The 16,965-nt window shown below is 35.9% G+C and overlaps 1 protein-coding gene across 1 annotated transcript; it reads left to right on the top strand.

Annotated features, from left to right (window-relative positions):
• Window positions 1-11,024: 11,024 nt before the first annotated feature.
• LOC121315118 (membrane protein FAM174-like) lies at window positions 11,025-15,472 on the top strand. Its single transcript, XM_041249041.1, has 3 exons — window positions 11,025-11,531; window positions 12,825-12,962; window positions 14,992-15,472. Exons 1-3 carry the CDS (start codon window positions 11,164-11,166, stop codon window positions 14,993-14,995), a joined length of 510 nt encoding a protein of 169 aa, XP_041104975.1. The 5' UTR covers window positions 11,025-11,163; the 3' UTR covers window positions 14,996-15,472.
• The last annotated feature ends 1,493 nt before the right edge of the window (window positions 15,473-16,965 follow it).

Raw genomic sequence — 16,965 nt, 5'->3', positions numbered from 1 at the left:
AAATAGAGCTCCGTGCTGCTGTTAGGAGTTGGGCTACGATACATTTTTTTTACAGCTGCATTTCTATTAAGTCGAGTTACAAGAACACGAATCACTGCATCCCCATTTAGTTAAAAAGCCTGTCATTGACAATTATTAAGAACATAAGAACATAAGAAAGTTTACAAACGAGAGGCCATTCGGCCCATCTTGCTCGTTTGGTTGTTAGTAGCTTATTAATCCCAGAATCTCATCAAGCAGCTTCTTGAAGGATCCCAGGGTGTCAGCTTCAACAACATTACTGGGGAGTTGATTCCAGACCCTCACGATTCTCTGTGTGAAAAAGTGCTTCCTATTTTCTGTTCTGAATACCCCTTTGTATAATCTCCATTTGTGACCCCTGGTCCTTGTTTCTTTTTACAGGTCGAAAAAGTCCCTTGGATCGACACTGTCAATACCTTTTAGAATTTTGAATGCTTGAATTAGGTCGCTGCATAGTCTTCTTTGTTCAATTCTTTTAGCCTGTCTGCATATGACATGCCTTTTAAACCCGGAATAATTCTGGTTGCTCTTTTTTGCACTCTTTCTAGAGCAGCAATATCTTTTTTATAGCGAGGTGACCAGAACTGAACACAATATTCAAGATGAGGTCTTACTAGTGCATTGTACAGTTTTAACATTACTTCCCTTGATTTAAATTCAACACTTTTCACAATATATCTGAGAATCTTGTTGGCCTTTTTTTATAGCTTCCCCACATTGTCTAGATGAAGACATTTCTGAGTCAGCAAAAACTCCTAGGTCTTTTTCATAGATTCTTTCTTTAATTTCAGTATCTCCCATGTGATATTTATAATGCACATTTCCTGCGTGCAGTACCTTACACTTTTCTCTATTAAATGTCATTTGTCATGTGTCTGCCCACTTCTGAATCTTGTCTAGATCATTTTGAATGACCTTTGCTGCTGCAACAGTGTTTGCCACTCCTCCTATTTTTGTGTCGTCTGCAAATTTAACAAGTTTGCTTACTATACCAGAATCTAAATCATTAATGTAGATTAGAAATAGCAGAGGACCTAATACTGATCCCTGTGATACTTCACTGGTTATATCATTCTGAGGTTTCTCCTCTAATCAGTACTTTCTGTTTTCTACATGTTAACCACTCCCTAATCCATGTACATGTGTTTCCTCGAATCCCTACTGCATTCAGTTTGAGAATTAATCTTTTATGCGGGACTTTGTCAAAAGCTTTCTGGAAATCTAAATAAACCATGTCATGCTTTGCAATTATCCATTATCGATGTTTCATCCTTAAAAAAATCCAGCAGGCTAGTTAGACATGATCTCCCTTTCCTAAAACCATGTTGACTGTCTCCCAGGTTAATGTTACCATATAGGTAATTTTTTATTTTGGATCTTATTATAGTTTCCATAATTTTGCATATAATAGAAGTGAGGCTTATTGGTCTGTAGTTACCTGGTTCAGTTTTGTTTCCCTTTTTGTGGATCGGTATTACATTTGCAATTTTCCAGTCTGTCGGTACAACCCCTGTGTCAAGAGACTGTTGCATGATCTTGGTTAGCGGTTTGTAAATAACTTCTTTCATTTCTTTGAGTACTATTGGGAAGATCTCATCCGGCCCAGGGTATATTTTAAGAGCTAATAATCCTTTTAACACTTCTGCCTCAGTTTGCTAAAGTTATTTAAAACTGAATAGGAACATCACTGCATCACTGCACATGTATTATTTCAATAACTATTCATGCCTGATGTCTTTGTATGCTATCTTCATGATATTTCAACTTTATTTACTGTACATTTCAGTCTCAAATTATAGCCATGCTTTTGACACTGTGAAGCATTCAGTTTCAAGGACCATAACCCGTTTTCCTTGAGACCAGACAAAGTGAAATAGAAATCAGTTGAAAGACAGAAAGGAACATGTAGAAAAATGACAACAGAAGTTCATTCATTAAGAAGGTGGAATAAGTTAGAGGATAAGTAGGAGTAGAACTCAAAGAAAAATGTTTTATATGGAAAATGGTGCATGCCTAAACCTCACAGAACAGGGATTTCAGAAGTGCTGCTTAGACAAATGATCCATCCTGTTTTTTTCAGTGAGAATTTAGACTTCTATGACTATCACACTTTATATCTGTCTTCAGTTTCCTAGCAACAGGGTCTTTTCACACTCTCGCATAGGACACAACTGGTGTAAGCCAGTCTTCCAAGTGAAACACATTCTCTAGATGCCTCGAAAAGGTCAATGTTATCTACACATTACAGAGATACATTATTGTGTTAATACAGAGGAGCTTTAACCAGTATTCCTACAGGTAGTGATCCTTGAAACACCAGGAAACTTGTGGGTATTTATGAACAAATTTAACAACTTGCTGTACAGTTTTAGACAATCTTTGGGAGCCAGTACATTGTATATAGATATACTAGATATTTTCTGAAGGTGTAAATAATGTTATAACTGTACACTGAGACATTCAGCCATAACTATTAAACTCAATAATGCTAAATTTAGAATTACTAAATGAAACGTAACTTATACAATGACAAACATTTTGACTAGAAGTTATTCTCAAAGGGCTCTATGTTCATATCTAGGTATTTTCTATTCATTTTCATCTTTCACAGCACAACTTATGATGTATTTTTTCATTTAGTTTGGTTCAAAATGTCATCATTTTTCAACTCATTGAACTTAATTTACATGTGACTCTTCATCCATCCGATTTGCATATGTGCTTTAAACCATGAAGTTAAACTGTTATCAACTGTAAATTATTTATTTTATCAACTTATAATTTATAAGTATATATATATAGATATATATATATATATTATATATATATATATATATATATATATATATATATATCAAAATACCTTTTCCCACAAAGGGTGTTCAAAAGTTTTCCACAGGGGTGTCCCTTTATAGAGCTTTTGCTACTAGTATTGCAGTGAATGTTGACCATTTTGAGAAGTACGAAAGTTAATTAATTAGAATATAATGAGGTAGAACCGTATGTATACTGAAAAAGCACTGAAAGAAAGAATCTGAAAGGATGTCTGAATATTAAAATAAAGCAGTACTGCATCAGAAAATGTTTGCTTTATATGTGGTCTATGACGTACAGTGCATCTAGGTAATTTCTTCACTCCAGGATAACAGAAATAAATGAACCCATTACGTTAATTTGTGTGGAAATAAACCTGAAGTGTTTATATTCTTAAAAGACATTTAGGGGGATTTTTAAAATATAGTGTGAAATATGCCTGGAATGCAATGCAGAATCCATTAAACATATAGCCCTGTGACGGAAAGATGAGTTCTGGTGATGAATCTTCCTCCCAACCTGTGAGGGCGCTAAAGAACGGGAGGAGAAGCATCTGGAAGGGCTGGCCTGACAGTTCGTTTCCGGGTCAGGGAAGTGGGTCAGCCTGGAGGGAAGCGCGACTCTGTTGTAAGACCGTATTGATTTGAGAGATAAACGAGAGGCAGCTGCAAGTAATAAGGCAGCTGCAACCGTTTATCTCGATATCATGCGGGATTACATATAGGGGCCAGGGTAACGCTGGTCTTCTCCTTCGTTTGGGTTAAACGCTTGGAGAGAGAAGGAGCGAGAGAGGAGCTCTCGTTGTAAAGAGGAATTACGTGTTGTGTTTGTTTGTAATTGTCTGCGTTTTGCACCACCAGACAGTTAACTCACCTATCCGGAGCTGTCGACCAGGGTCAGCACAATCCGGATCACCACTGCACGGAACCGTCACGAAATACAGTGTCTTCACCCACCACAAGCACGTCTGCACTCACCCAGGACTGGTGACCGTGTGTTCGTTTTGTTCGGGATTGTGCCCTATTATTGCTATCCACGCGCTTTACACATTGTTGTGTATAGCCGGGGATTTATTATTTAACGGTCACCAGACCTGGATTATAAATAAAAGCACCTTTTCACTGGAAACTGTTGTCTGCCTGTCACTCCTGCATCGCATCACCGCTATACCTGTTCCCCTCCACTAGCCACTTTGCCACAAGCCCATATTATTGTAATATGGCTGATGTCTTACTGTCTGTCCATAAAGACCACACTCGATCTGTGGGCAACAGCCATACCACTGAAAGCTTCTTTTTTTTATGCAGCGTTTTGTAAGTCATATTGAAAAGAGATATTGACTTCTAGTTTATACACTTGAAAAGGATTTTCATCTTTTCCGTATTACTGTTAACATTACAGACTGCATTGTATTATGAAGATTATATCCTTGCAAATAATTCTCATAGCATTCGCACAGCATATAGGCAAGGGGCTCTTTGCATATCTTTAAATGAATTGTTGAAATTAGTATGTATTTGCTGTGCATGAACCTGTGTTCAATCTAAGTGTCACATGATCTGTCACATGATCTCAGTATATATACACCTGTTCTGAAAGGCCCCAGAGTCTGCAACATCACTAAGCAAGGGGCACCACCAAGCAAGCGGCACCATGAAGACCAAGGAGCTCTCCAAACAGGTCAGGGACAAAGTTGTGGAGAAGTACGGATCAGGGTTGGGTTATAAAAAAATATCCAATACTTTGAACATCCCACGGAGCACCATTAAGGCCATTATTAAAAAATGGAAAGAATATGGCACCACAACAAACCTGGCAAGAAAGGGCCGCCCACCAAAACTCACGGACCAGGGCATTAATCAGAGAGGCAACAAAGAGACCAAAGATAACCCTGAAGGAGCTGCAAAGCTACACAGCAGAGACTGGAGTATCTGTCCATAGGACCACTTTAAGCCGTACACTCCACAGATCTGGGCTTTACGGAAGAGTGGCCAGAAAAAAGCCATTGCTTAAAGAAAAAAATAAGCAAACACGTTTGGTGTTCGCCAAAAGGCATGTGGGAGACTCCCCAAACATATGGAAGAAGGTACTCTGGTCAGATGAGACTAAAATTGAGCTTTTTGGCCATCAAGGAAAACGCTATGTCTGGCGCAAACCCAACACCTCTCATCACCCCGAGAACACCATCCCCACAGTGAAGCATGGTGGTGGCAGCATCATGCTGTGGGGATGTTTTTCATCGACAGGGACTGGGAAACTGGTCAGAATTGAATGAATGATGGATGGCGCTGAATACAGGGAAATTCTTGAGGGAAACCTGTTTCAGTCTTCCAGAGATTTGTGACTGGGACGGAGGTTCACCTTCCAGCAGGACAATGACCCTAAGCATACTGCTAAAGCAACACTCGAGTGGTTTAAGGGGAAACATTTAAATGTCTTGGAATGGCCTAGTCAAAGCCCAGACCTCAATCCAATTCCGAATCTGTGGTATGACTTAAAGATTGCTGTACACCAGCGGAACCCATCCAACTTGAAGGAGCTGGAGCAGTTTTGCCCTGAAGAATGGACAAAAATCCCAGTGGCTAGATGTGCCAAGCTTATAGATACATACCCCAAGAGACTTACAGCTGTAATTGCTGCAAAAGGTGGCTCTACAAAGTAGAGACTTTGGGGGGGTGAATACTTATGCACGCTCAAGTTTTCTGTTTTTTTGTCTTATTTCTTGTTTGTTTCACAATAAAAAATATTTTGCATCTTCAAAGTGGTAGGCATGTTGTGTAAATCAAATGATACAAACCCCCAAAAAATACTTTCGCAAGCCACTGTACGTTAAAACTGAAATGTTAACAGCTAGAGCAACATTTCAAACTGGATTTTTAAATAATGAGACTTAACAACAAGAATCAAACTAGAGCTTTTCAAGGAAACACTCTTTACATACTGAAATTAATAGATACATCCACTTTATTATGTGCGTGTCATCAATGACATGCACCTAAATACAAGACCCATGGAAATCAAAATGCCTCTTGTCTTGGCCTCTGCCAATACATTTTTCATTCATAATTGCTATTTTCAAATTGTATGTCTCAGTATCGATTAAGGGCTCCTCTAGCATCAATGAAATCTCTATGGGGGTGATTCTAATCAGGCGGCAAATTACATCTTGGGCAATCCTGTCCCATTCTTCAGTTAATGCAACACTAAGCTTTCTGTTGTCACACGGAGGCATACAACGCGGAAGAACACAACTTCTTAGACCAGAGCTGTGCAACTGGCGACCCACGGGCCAACTCCCCAGTAATGTTGTTGAAGCTGACACCCTGGGATCCTTCAAGAAGCTGATTGATGAGTATCTGGGATCAATAAGCTACTAACAACCAAACAAGCAAGATGGGCCGAATGGCCTCCTCTCGTTTGCAAACTTTCTTATGTCCTTACCAGCTCACTATTGCCCTGATCTCATGAGATATCCCTGTTTTTATTCTTACTAAAATGGCTTCAAAAAGTGAAAGGTGGATATTGAAAACCAAGGCTTTGATAAAAAGTGGCAGGAGGATTATCTTTTCATTGCGGGCACTGGAGGAAAGCCACTGTTTAGTGTGCCTTTGGCTCAGGGCATTTAAAGCCCTCTTCTTCGGGTTCTATTGCTTAAATCAATTTTGAAGTCTAAATGGGTACCTGCGTTTAAGGGGGACAGACAGAGCATTTCTAATCCATATGGGATTTAAGAATGCAAAAAAAGGTAAAACTGAAAAGTCTACAGCAGTTGTTACCGCCTGAAAAGAAAATCCTCACAGAGATTCCTTATTGCAAAATGACAGCAATAACTATCAATAGTTTATCCTGTCAGAGCCAGTATTAGTTCTGCACTTTAAAAATGAGTATCTTCAAATATGTTTAGCAATTTTACCTTGGGATAAAACACCTGAACTTGAGTTTATTCATGAACCACTGGCCATATTATGTATTGTTGGCTATACTGTACAGCACCTTATGCTCTTTCACATGGTTAAATAAGTCTTCTAAAAAATGAACATTGTTTTCTTTATGTGAATGAAATTATAACATCATCTGTGAAGCAAAGATGGGGTATCATTCTGCTAATTTTTGTAAGAAAAACAAGTTTCTTATTGAAGTGCTGATTACCATCACTATAACTATATTGATTGTAATACCTGTTTATATGGATAACAGATCCCAGCACTCAACTTGTATGAGTAATGCTATAAATTGGCAGAGATTTGAGAAATAGTTTTTCTTTGCATGGTCACGCTGCTGCACAGCGAGATGGAATATCACTCACCCTCAATGTGGAACTGGCTTTTTACAAAAAAAATGTATACAACTCTTAAGAATAAACAATAATAGACAGATATGCTTCATTTGGTAAGGTCAGGCAGGGTCCAGGATTTAAGTAATCCCTGGTTTATGCCTGAATTGATCTATCTGTTAGACATGCATGATAAACTCTGGCATATTGCTAGGACAAACAAGAAAGGCACTGGCTTGAGCACTGCTTCACTTATACGGGCTATAGAGTGATTGTTATAAGCAGATGTGTCTAGATTTGTCACTGTGCAAGCCAACTTTTGATTCAGTGAACTGCAAGTTTGTGGACAACAGCAATATCGTCATAACTAGACAAATTCCACCATAAATAATAAAGCACTCTGTCGTACTTCGCTTTCTGACTTAGGCATCAAAAAATATAAAAGATTGAAAACAGAGAATTATTTAATAGCCCCTATACATGAAAACATAGAACTTCTACAATCTATTGTCAACCAAGCCCGTCGGTGAATTAACCAAATTAGTAAATTATCGAATGTCGAAATATTGAGAGAGCACTGTAGGTATTGTTTAGTTTCATTCCAGTCCTACATTAGACCAAGTGAATGGTATAATTTTGAAAGAACTTATGGAGCTATATAATCGTTAATATAAGGCTATTTGCCCATGATACCTCCAGTGTTTTCTATACTATTATTTCTAAATGTTTATTAGTTATTTAAATTATAAGATTATGAAAAAGGTAAATAACTCAAACAAGTGATGACAGCGATAATTCCATTTTAACAGCTGTTGACAATAACACTTTGATCTTTAGAAGTGGTACACCTCCTGAATAGATACCCATGTAGTTGATGTAAGGAAGTATTAACAACATTCTAATTACTTTCTACATCTTTTCTAAAAACAATGATTATCTTTTGAAATCCTCATCTATCAAGCATGGATACACCAAATAACTGATACATATTCCAATTACTGGCAAATACCACAAATAGTAAAACATTATATGGTTACAGCACTGTGTCAGAGAACAATGTTGATGTATTGCTCGGGAGAATAAAATTACTTGTGCCGTCTGTTTGTTATTCTGTATGTATGTCTAAAATAAAACAAGCAAACAAGTGAGGCAGATTTAATAGATGGCTTTCTAACCTTTCATTGGAAAACCAGTTCTCGCAGACTTCTCTTTTGTGTAAAACAAGACTGACAATCTAATTTAAGTCTTGTTCAGTTCTTAAACAACCGCACAATATGGCATAACTTGTAATTAAATGTCCTAAAGTCCAACATTTGATGCAATATGGAGGAACGGTGTTTGGAAACCTGGCATTTTGACAGATTCATCTAGTTTAATTTCCACTTCAGTAGGTTTGCAAAAGTTATGATTCCCAAAAAGGTATCCATTCTGAATATAGAAAAGTGATGGATTATATTATTATATAAACTCACAAGGAAGATTAAAACAGCAAGCCTGATAACTGCTAAACGTTGAAACTGGATTTAGTGTATTGATTCAAACAAGGACTGACATAGTTATCTTGTGACACCATGACTTATTTTAAAAGCTGTACTAATAGTTTGAAAGGATAACCTTGATGCTAAAAAGGCTACAAAATGAAAGAAGTTCATTTGAGATAAAGCTACCAAAGAAATTCCTAACAAAGTACAAAATAAGAAATACATTCTGAAATTAGTTGCAAATGTCTTCTTAGTACTACAAGCCATGGAGTATGATACAATTTCTCTGACATACATCCAGACGAGTGGGAATTTGTAAGTTACTTAACCCCTGATAGAATATACAAGAAAAGCAAAAGTTGTTGAGCTGTGATTGGCTGATTCGGCATTTCTGGGTACAGGACTGGTCATTTTCTCTGGTGCAAAGTATGTTTTTGGTGGAAAATAACATTAATTTGGACCAATCGTGTCTTTGTTTGATATTTGCTCTCCAATAGATGAGCTTTCATTACGACAAGTCAAAATGAAAAAGCCGGCACTTATGCAGATTGATTTTAAGTTTGATTCACGGTTGATGCTGTAAAGTTCCAGCAGGTATCTAACGTTTGATAGAAGCTTATTAGTGCTGGAAGCTGATTGGCAGATGGTACTGAATTTTGTAGTAATGTCATCTCTGCTATAAAATACAGTATGTGTGCATGAGAACAAAGGGCATATTAAAAATACTATCTGTGTGGTACAAGTCAGTGCCTTCTTCTATTTGTCTATTTGATATTTACAAACATAAGAAACAAAATACCTGAATTGTTGCACGAAAAATTGCTTTGACCTCAATGCAATGTTTTGTTTTAGATCATCATTGATTAATACATTAAAGGTCCAGGGTTTCTGCTATTTCTTTTACTATTATTGTATATTATTCTGAAGTGCTGCAAAAGAATGTCATGCAGCAATGATTGGTAACAGTAGATAATTCATTTTAATACAGTGCATGCATATACATAAATTTAACAATACCACTGTTGAATTGTATGTCACTGTATTAAAAACATAAAACAACCAGTTGACTTGACTTAGTTTTCTTTTTTTTTTATATATATAATTTTATTGTATTTCTTTTTCACATTGTATACTAGTGTCTGTATCTCTACCTTCTATTTAGTGTCAGTCTCATCTTGTTTTTAAATAGTTTGCTTTCCAACCCTGTATCTTACACCTTTGCCTTAACGCATTCTATCCGCCATGAGTGGAAAGATGTAGTAAAGGTGACAGATAGATCATTTTCATGCTGAGCCATTTCAGAACTAGGAAAATCAGCCTCTGTGTGCCTTGACTTTAGACACTTCATTTGAAGCACACTACAGTTTCCATTGTTTTAAACAAATTACTTCAATAGAAACTGGGTTTATGTTTAGAAAGCACTAATACTGGCTAGATGCTAGTTTGGGTAATGTAGGGCTTACCTACTGCAGCTACTGCTTTAATTCTCAGAAGTCTTGACTGCAGTAAAGTGCCACAGCAATCATGTATGCATTTACAAGAACTGCTCTGATGAATAACTTGCAATGGTAAATATACTATGCACTTGTAGAACAACCTGCATTGAAGACCACGTGATTTGAAGGGCTATTGTGTACCAATGTGTATTCTCAAAATATTCATATATACTGGATAAAAAAACCAAAAAAAACACTTTGTCATCATGACCCACCATATTTACAGTATTTCTATATATACATATCTTTACTATCTGGGGTGTAATTATTACCTCGAAGATCATTTTACTCCATGACATATTTAAAGGATGAATATTGTTGTAATAAGTTGTACAAAGAATTGGACTGGACCTCATCACAGTTGCTCAGCCATGATCTACAGTATAGATTATATACCATACTATTATGATCTCAAGGCCACAATAATTTGGTGTCAAAATAAAACACTACAATTGTATACATATTCAATTTAACTTATCTGGGCAAGAGCATCTAATATTTCATTATAATAACTAACAGGCCCAGAGAATAACATATATGTCTCACTATTGAAATATGTTACTGACAACCTGACACACACTTATCAAGTCTTCAGGTGTTTTGCTGATTTAACAAGAGGTAATATTACAATCTTTATGCAGATATTAGCAGCTGCTTGAAAAAAAAAATGTACATTAGATTTTCCAGGTGTTTATATAACTATTTACATCTGGTTCTATTGGAAAGCATTCAAAACTGGAGTTTTTATCATAGACTGGTTGACATAAGTCATCTTCACTTACGATATATCATTGTATTTTTAAATTACATCGCATTAGTTTGGCCTTGTAGTTGTCATGTCTATATTTTTTTGGTAGGCGGTAGCTACATAGAAGAATTTCTGCTTTCCCCAAAGAGGTCTGACAGATCTCGCAGGCACGTGTTGTGGATGACGTCAACCATAGCATAGCAACGGTAGGAAGTAGCTGAAGAAAAACATGAAGGAATACAGCTTAGCTACCACAGAAAATACCTGACTTAAAAAAAAAAAAAAAAAAACACAAAATATATAAAAACATTTTATTTGTGGCAATACAAAATGGTATCTGACAAGACACGAATTTGTAATACATGTTTATTTGTATACATGTTAGTGCCTTTATTGTTTCCAGGTGCAGCTGGGGAGGCGAACAAATCCACTTCAACTACGCAACAGCAGGGTAACAACAAAAGCACCAATGACCTTAGCAATAATAATACGACTATTTTGAACGCACAGACAGGCTCCGTTGGAGTTATCAGTGACAAACATAATAGCAAAAAGACTGGCACTGGAAGCTCCTCGGTAGAGGGGGTCGCAGAGACTGCTGCTGCTAATACCAGGCCCTTGTCGATACAAAGAGCACTGTATGTCCTTATGGCTGTAAGCGCTGTCGTAATCGTTTACTTCGTAATCAGGACCGTCAGGTAAGAACTTCAGTTTCATCAGCTTTGGCAATATTGCTATCACAATTAGTTGACACTACTTCGATACTCATAAACAGCCTGCGTTTAAAACTGTGTAGTACGTACAATTTGGGGTTTATATTTTTTTGGGAAGAATGTAGAATACGTTTTACATTGGCCCCTTTCTGCAACTGTGCCATAATATCTTATACACCATTTCAGCTTGCAACTTAATCTTTTCCGTTTTATAGATACTAGATTACAGTGTTTACATTAAAATGAGCAGGACTGAAGTACAGGTCTTTCCCTTCTTATTCCAAGGCCCTCCGTCGTCTTCACTGCAACGTAATACTTTGTTGTGTTTCAGATTGGACACTTCGCCATCATGTGCTTAGGTGCAACAGATCCTGAACAATAACATAATATAGAACTGCATACAAAATAGCTGAAAACATAAGTGTTATTTGCACTGAGTAATATTTAAATCATCACAATAGATCTCCTTTGTGAAGAGCATCTGCCACAGGTCTTGAACTCCTGAATCGCCAACTCTTTCAGATTGTGTTACAGCCCATGTTACTACCTTCAGAATACCGTCAGCCACAAATGGTTGTAACACCTTCGCAGAATTTGGTCGATGTAAGCTTAAGCTGCAATTAATTAACATATTTTTTAAGATGAGGTAATTTGCTCTTGATACCTGGGTTAAATTGTACTTCCTCCCATTGCTGTTAAAACACAAAATTGAGACCAGTGATTTATCCTTTCTTTGAGCAATACAATGAGCGCATTTGTAATGCAGGATACAGGTGGACAGAAGCCCACAACTTTTGGGTGTGAAATCTGTAAAAGAAGGATTTCATTTTCATTTAAATGAGACAAACTGTTTCCAAGGTAAAGTAGGTTGCCTGAAAAAGTTACTTACCAAGCATGACCAACATAGAGACAAAGATAATATTGTTATGCTTTGCTGTGTTGATTTATTTTATTCACAGGTACCCTAGGTATGTAAAAGTTAGTATTAGTATATACAGTATATAAAACTGGTTGTATTTACTGGTTGATCCCTGCAAACCCTATACATTATTTTGGAGAAAAAAACAAACTAAAAAGGAATGTGTCGTGTTTTATGCAGTTACCCCTAATCCACTGAAAAAGACTTCTGGTTGAGATATGTCACCCGTAACCCAGAATTCTCCTTCTGATCATTATGGTTTGTACAATAGACAACATGAATTGAAAAAGTTTTAAACCACTGGCATTGGCTATTTTATTTCAAATCACCAGCCTCAAATGTCATATTTATTGTTTCAGAATGAGAAAGAAAAGCAGAAAGACGAGGAGATACGGAGTTCTAGATACAAACCTTGCCATGGAAATGACACCCTTGGAACAGGATGATGATGATGAGGAGGATGATACAACACTATTTGATGCCAGGCTTTCAAGGAGGTTTGTGTGACTAGAAAATGTGTAATAAACTCATAACATAGTTAATAATAATAATAATAATAATAATAATAATAATAATAATAATAATAATAATAGTTCTTAGGCCACACTTTTTTTTTTCTCTCCGTGTCATCTTAAATACCAAACAAGACATTTTCACATGACAGACTTTAGTTTTTGCACTAGACTGTTTAAAAAACAGAGATGCAATTGTAACAGGTTATAAGTTACAGTACACTGTCATCACTGTCCTGTGTAGCTGATTTACATTGGTCTACTGCATATGTTACCAAGCTTATCGTGGGTGCAGCTATCCATGCTACTTCATGCCATCAAGTTCTTTTGCAAAATGCAGTCTAAATACAGTATCTATTGATTATGTCGCATATGTAAACATAGAACTATAATTTTGTTTTTAACTATTAATACAGCTGTGCAAAAATACATATCATTTTCCACATTTTGATTGCTAAACCTACTTGGTGAATAACATCTGTTGTGTAAACAATGCAGAACTGTTTTTTTTTTTTTTTTTTTTTTGTAAGTCTGGTAAATATAATTTCTCTTGGGCATTATGTGTAGTCATGAACCTGTTTCGCAGAGCTATCCCTTTCTGCTATATTTTTTTCTGTAATAGAGCGTGTAGGTATTCAAAGTAATTATTGTCAAAGGTTAGTGTAGAAAGTAGGACATTTTTCTAACAGGTCAATTTCTTTGCTACATTATTGTAAAATATGATAATGAAGCTACACAGTTTTCGTATAAAGTAGCTATGTTAAATACAAATTTTAAACCCCCTGTAATCTAAAGTTGAATGGGTAATCATAGTGTTTATAGCTGCTCCTTTTTAATTTTTTAAAATTGTAATAAACTAGCAGGGTAATTAAATTTCACGCCGCTAGCTAAATCAATGTGTTCCCTCTGAAATGTTTGAGGGGACAGGTGACCTTGTCGAAAAAGGGTGTGGAATATTAATAATTGTATATGTATTTGTATAAGAATGTAATACTATTGAATACACTGAAGAAATAAACCACCATATTTAAAGCTAGAAACTGCCTTTGATACAGTATTATAGTTACTAACAACTTCAACCAGCAGATATAAGTTAAACTCATGTTGAGTATTATAACAAAGGTATTATTCTCCTCACTTCAAATTTCCAGAATTCATTTTGTATTGTTGCCGTTATAGAATTTTTGTCCATAGCTGAAAGGGAATTTAAACCATCAACATGCTTATCCTTGCAAAGATGTAGCCTATAGTAGCTCAGCAGACTACCTATATATGACACATTTAGATGGTGTATTAAAATTCAGAAGTCAAGATACCCTTTCCTGATGATAGCTGCCCTCAAGATTATATAGGCAACCAGTTAATATTCACAGCAGATCTTGCTTCAGAAAAAAAAAAAGGTTTTCATTTCTGCAAGGGATGATGGAAGTGCTTTTGAACTTTACAGGCAGAAATGCCGTACACTGATGTGATTAGATTGATGAAGGATTGTTTTTGCTCATAAGTCACATGAAGAATAAAACGAAGAACAGATAAAAGGTATAGCATCATGGTGCATCAAGAAATATATAGCATCATGGTTTTGCTTAGATTTTGATTGGTCTGCAGTGTTGAAATTAATAGTCCAGCTTGGCAACATTTTATTTTCTCTCTCTCTCTCTCACCATGTTCTTAATAAATAAATAAATTAATTAATTAATTAAAAAATCAATCAAGTCTACTGCTGGCCTGGGGCTCAGGTAGGATCTGATTCCCTGAAATACAGGAAATTAATTGGTTGAGAAAACCAAGTGCTACATCAAATGTATAGGGTTGTGACAAGATAAATGGGCTTCACCGTCTGGAAGATTTGGAAAACGAAGGCTGAATAAGAATGTTTTAATAAGAAGTGAACAAAAAATTAAAGAGATTTTTTTTAAATACTAGATTATAACACCCATATGTTAAAAGTGTCTACCCAAGTTATGTATTTCCAACCTTCTCTAATATAATTTTATGTTATTACTTCTTGCAGATAAAAGGTGTACGCACTGTTCCACTGAACACCCAATGGAAAACAGAAGGAAATACATGACTGTGCAGGATGTACAAGGTCTCATTTTGGATATGTGTATCGTAATAAAAACTGTGAAAAAAAAAAAAACACTTCTGTGAACAGTGAACATCTACATGTGTACAATTGCACTGTTTTTATTTCAGGGCCAAAAGAGAATGAAATCATATCTAAAGTTAAATATCTTAAGAAATGCAAAGTCAAGATTATTTTCAAACCATCAAATTGTGTTGCCATATCCAAGTAGACAATTAATATAAAATATTTGAAACTTGTTGTTCAGAAGAAGTCTATAGTTCTCTGTTTTTGCAAATGTATTGTTATTAATTTTCCAATTTATATTTGTGTTTATAAAATGAATTTCTGAGAATGTAATTTTATTTGTAGTATTATATTTTGAATGAAGAATACTTGCCAGATACAGTACAGTTATTGCTAAAACATATTTGAATGCATGTGTTTACATATATATGTACATCAGAATAAAAATATTTAATTTCTTTGAATGAAATGTAATTTTTTCAGTTTTTCTAGAATTAATATCTTGCACAGTAATAACTCCCAACTACACTTGTCTTGTACTGCTGGTGTTTCCCATCTCCCAATACAGAGACAGTCGCACTTGCGTGTTTACATACTGTAGCTCAATATTGTGCAATGGATTCATACTGATAACTCATTTTGAATTGATGGTTGGGTATAAATGTATGATAAAAAATAGTTAAATCATTCAGGGGTCATCTATATAGTGTACCAGTATATGTTGCTTGCACCTGATCACTATTAATCTCTCTTTTTTCATGTTAGCATTTTTCACTTAAACCTGTCTTAGAAACAATTTGAAACTTCTGCTAGGTAGCACTTGCTTACCAATCCGCTAAATACTAATGAATTACTATTGCTATTACTTAAACGATTTGCAGGCTGACAAAGCAAAAGTCTTGCCTTTTTGCTTTGCAGAATTAAGCACTTTTGTGTGAACCATGTTATCTTAACTAAAGGTTACATATAAAATGGCTTTTGACAGCAAGCCATTATGCAGACTATTCCCTTGCTTTTATAATGAAACCCTTTGTGCTTTACAATTGTATAATCCTCTCTTTCTTTTGTCATCAGTCTTTGTAAGTCTCTTTCTCAAAAAAGGTTTAGTCCGTTCTTGTCTTTATTAGCGACTTTTCCTATGTTGGCCTCCTGAAACCAGTGATGATAAATTTTCTGGTGTTCAAGGTGTCTGTTCTAACTTTATGCAGTAAACTTTGCCTTTGCATGTTTATTTGTATGCCAGGAATATAAGTGCTGCAATAATAAAGTAGGTAATTTATAAACAGATAGTTAAAGTATTTAAGTTTTAAAACACACATTGGGACAGATCTACTAAGCTATTGCCCCAGTGCAAAGTTTGTTCCACTAATGCTTTAAAACAAGACGTAAACAACTCATTGTTAAATTAAGGATTCTTACATCCAGCTACATTATTATTTTTCTTAGCAGTTTTATTCACTTTGCATTGGAGCAAAAGCATAGTAGACCTGTCCCATTGTAGGCTGGGGTGGGGCAATTCTGTTGAGAAATCAGGCTATTGTACTCAGATACCAAAATGTATATTTGTGTCACATGGACATAATATCCAGAGATGCAGTATCACGATTGCTGTTGTTATGGTTTTTGGTAGTGCTTTTTAAGACTCCATTTCCACTAGGTAATATATACTGTAATTGAGACCACTTGGTCTTTGAGCAGGTCATGTTACAGTCTTAAATACTACTTTTCTGACTTACTGCAAAATACATAACATAAGAAAATGTTCTTCTAGGTCAGTGGTTCTCAAAGTAATTTGGGCACGGGCATAAATTGATCTACTTGGCTGTTTACGGGCACGCTGACTATTGCATAGGTTCTTAAACACTGCCTTCCCTCTACATATACAGTGTGTGT

This window comes from Polyodon spathula, chromosome 1, assembly GCF_017654505.1.
Source record: "Polyodon spathula isolate WHYD16114869_AA chromosome 1, ASM1765450v1, whole genome shotgun sequence".
Taxonomy (NCBI): domain Eukaryota; kingdom Metazoa; phylum Chordata; class Actinopteri; order Acipenseriformes; family Polyodontidae; genus Polyodon; species Polyodon spathula.
This window is presented reverse-complemented; position numbering and strand designations above follow the sequence as displayed.

Bases quoted from the DNA above. Each gene is read 5' to 3' on its own strand.
- LOC121315118 (XM_041249041.1), top strand. From the start codon at position 11,164: ATGGTATCTGACAAGACACGAATTTGTAATACATGTTTATTTGTATAC. The intron at 11,532-12,824 runs GTAAGAACTTCA...TTATTGTTTCAG, and splicing joins TTCGTAATCAGGACCGTCAG to AATGAGAAAGAAAAGCAGAA.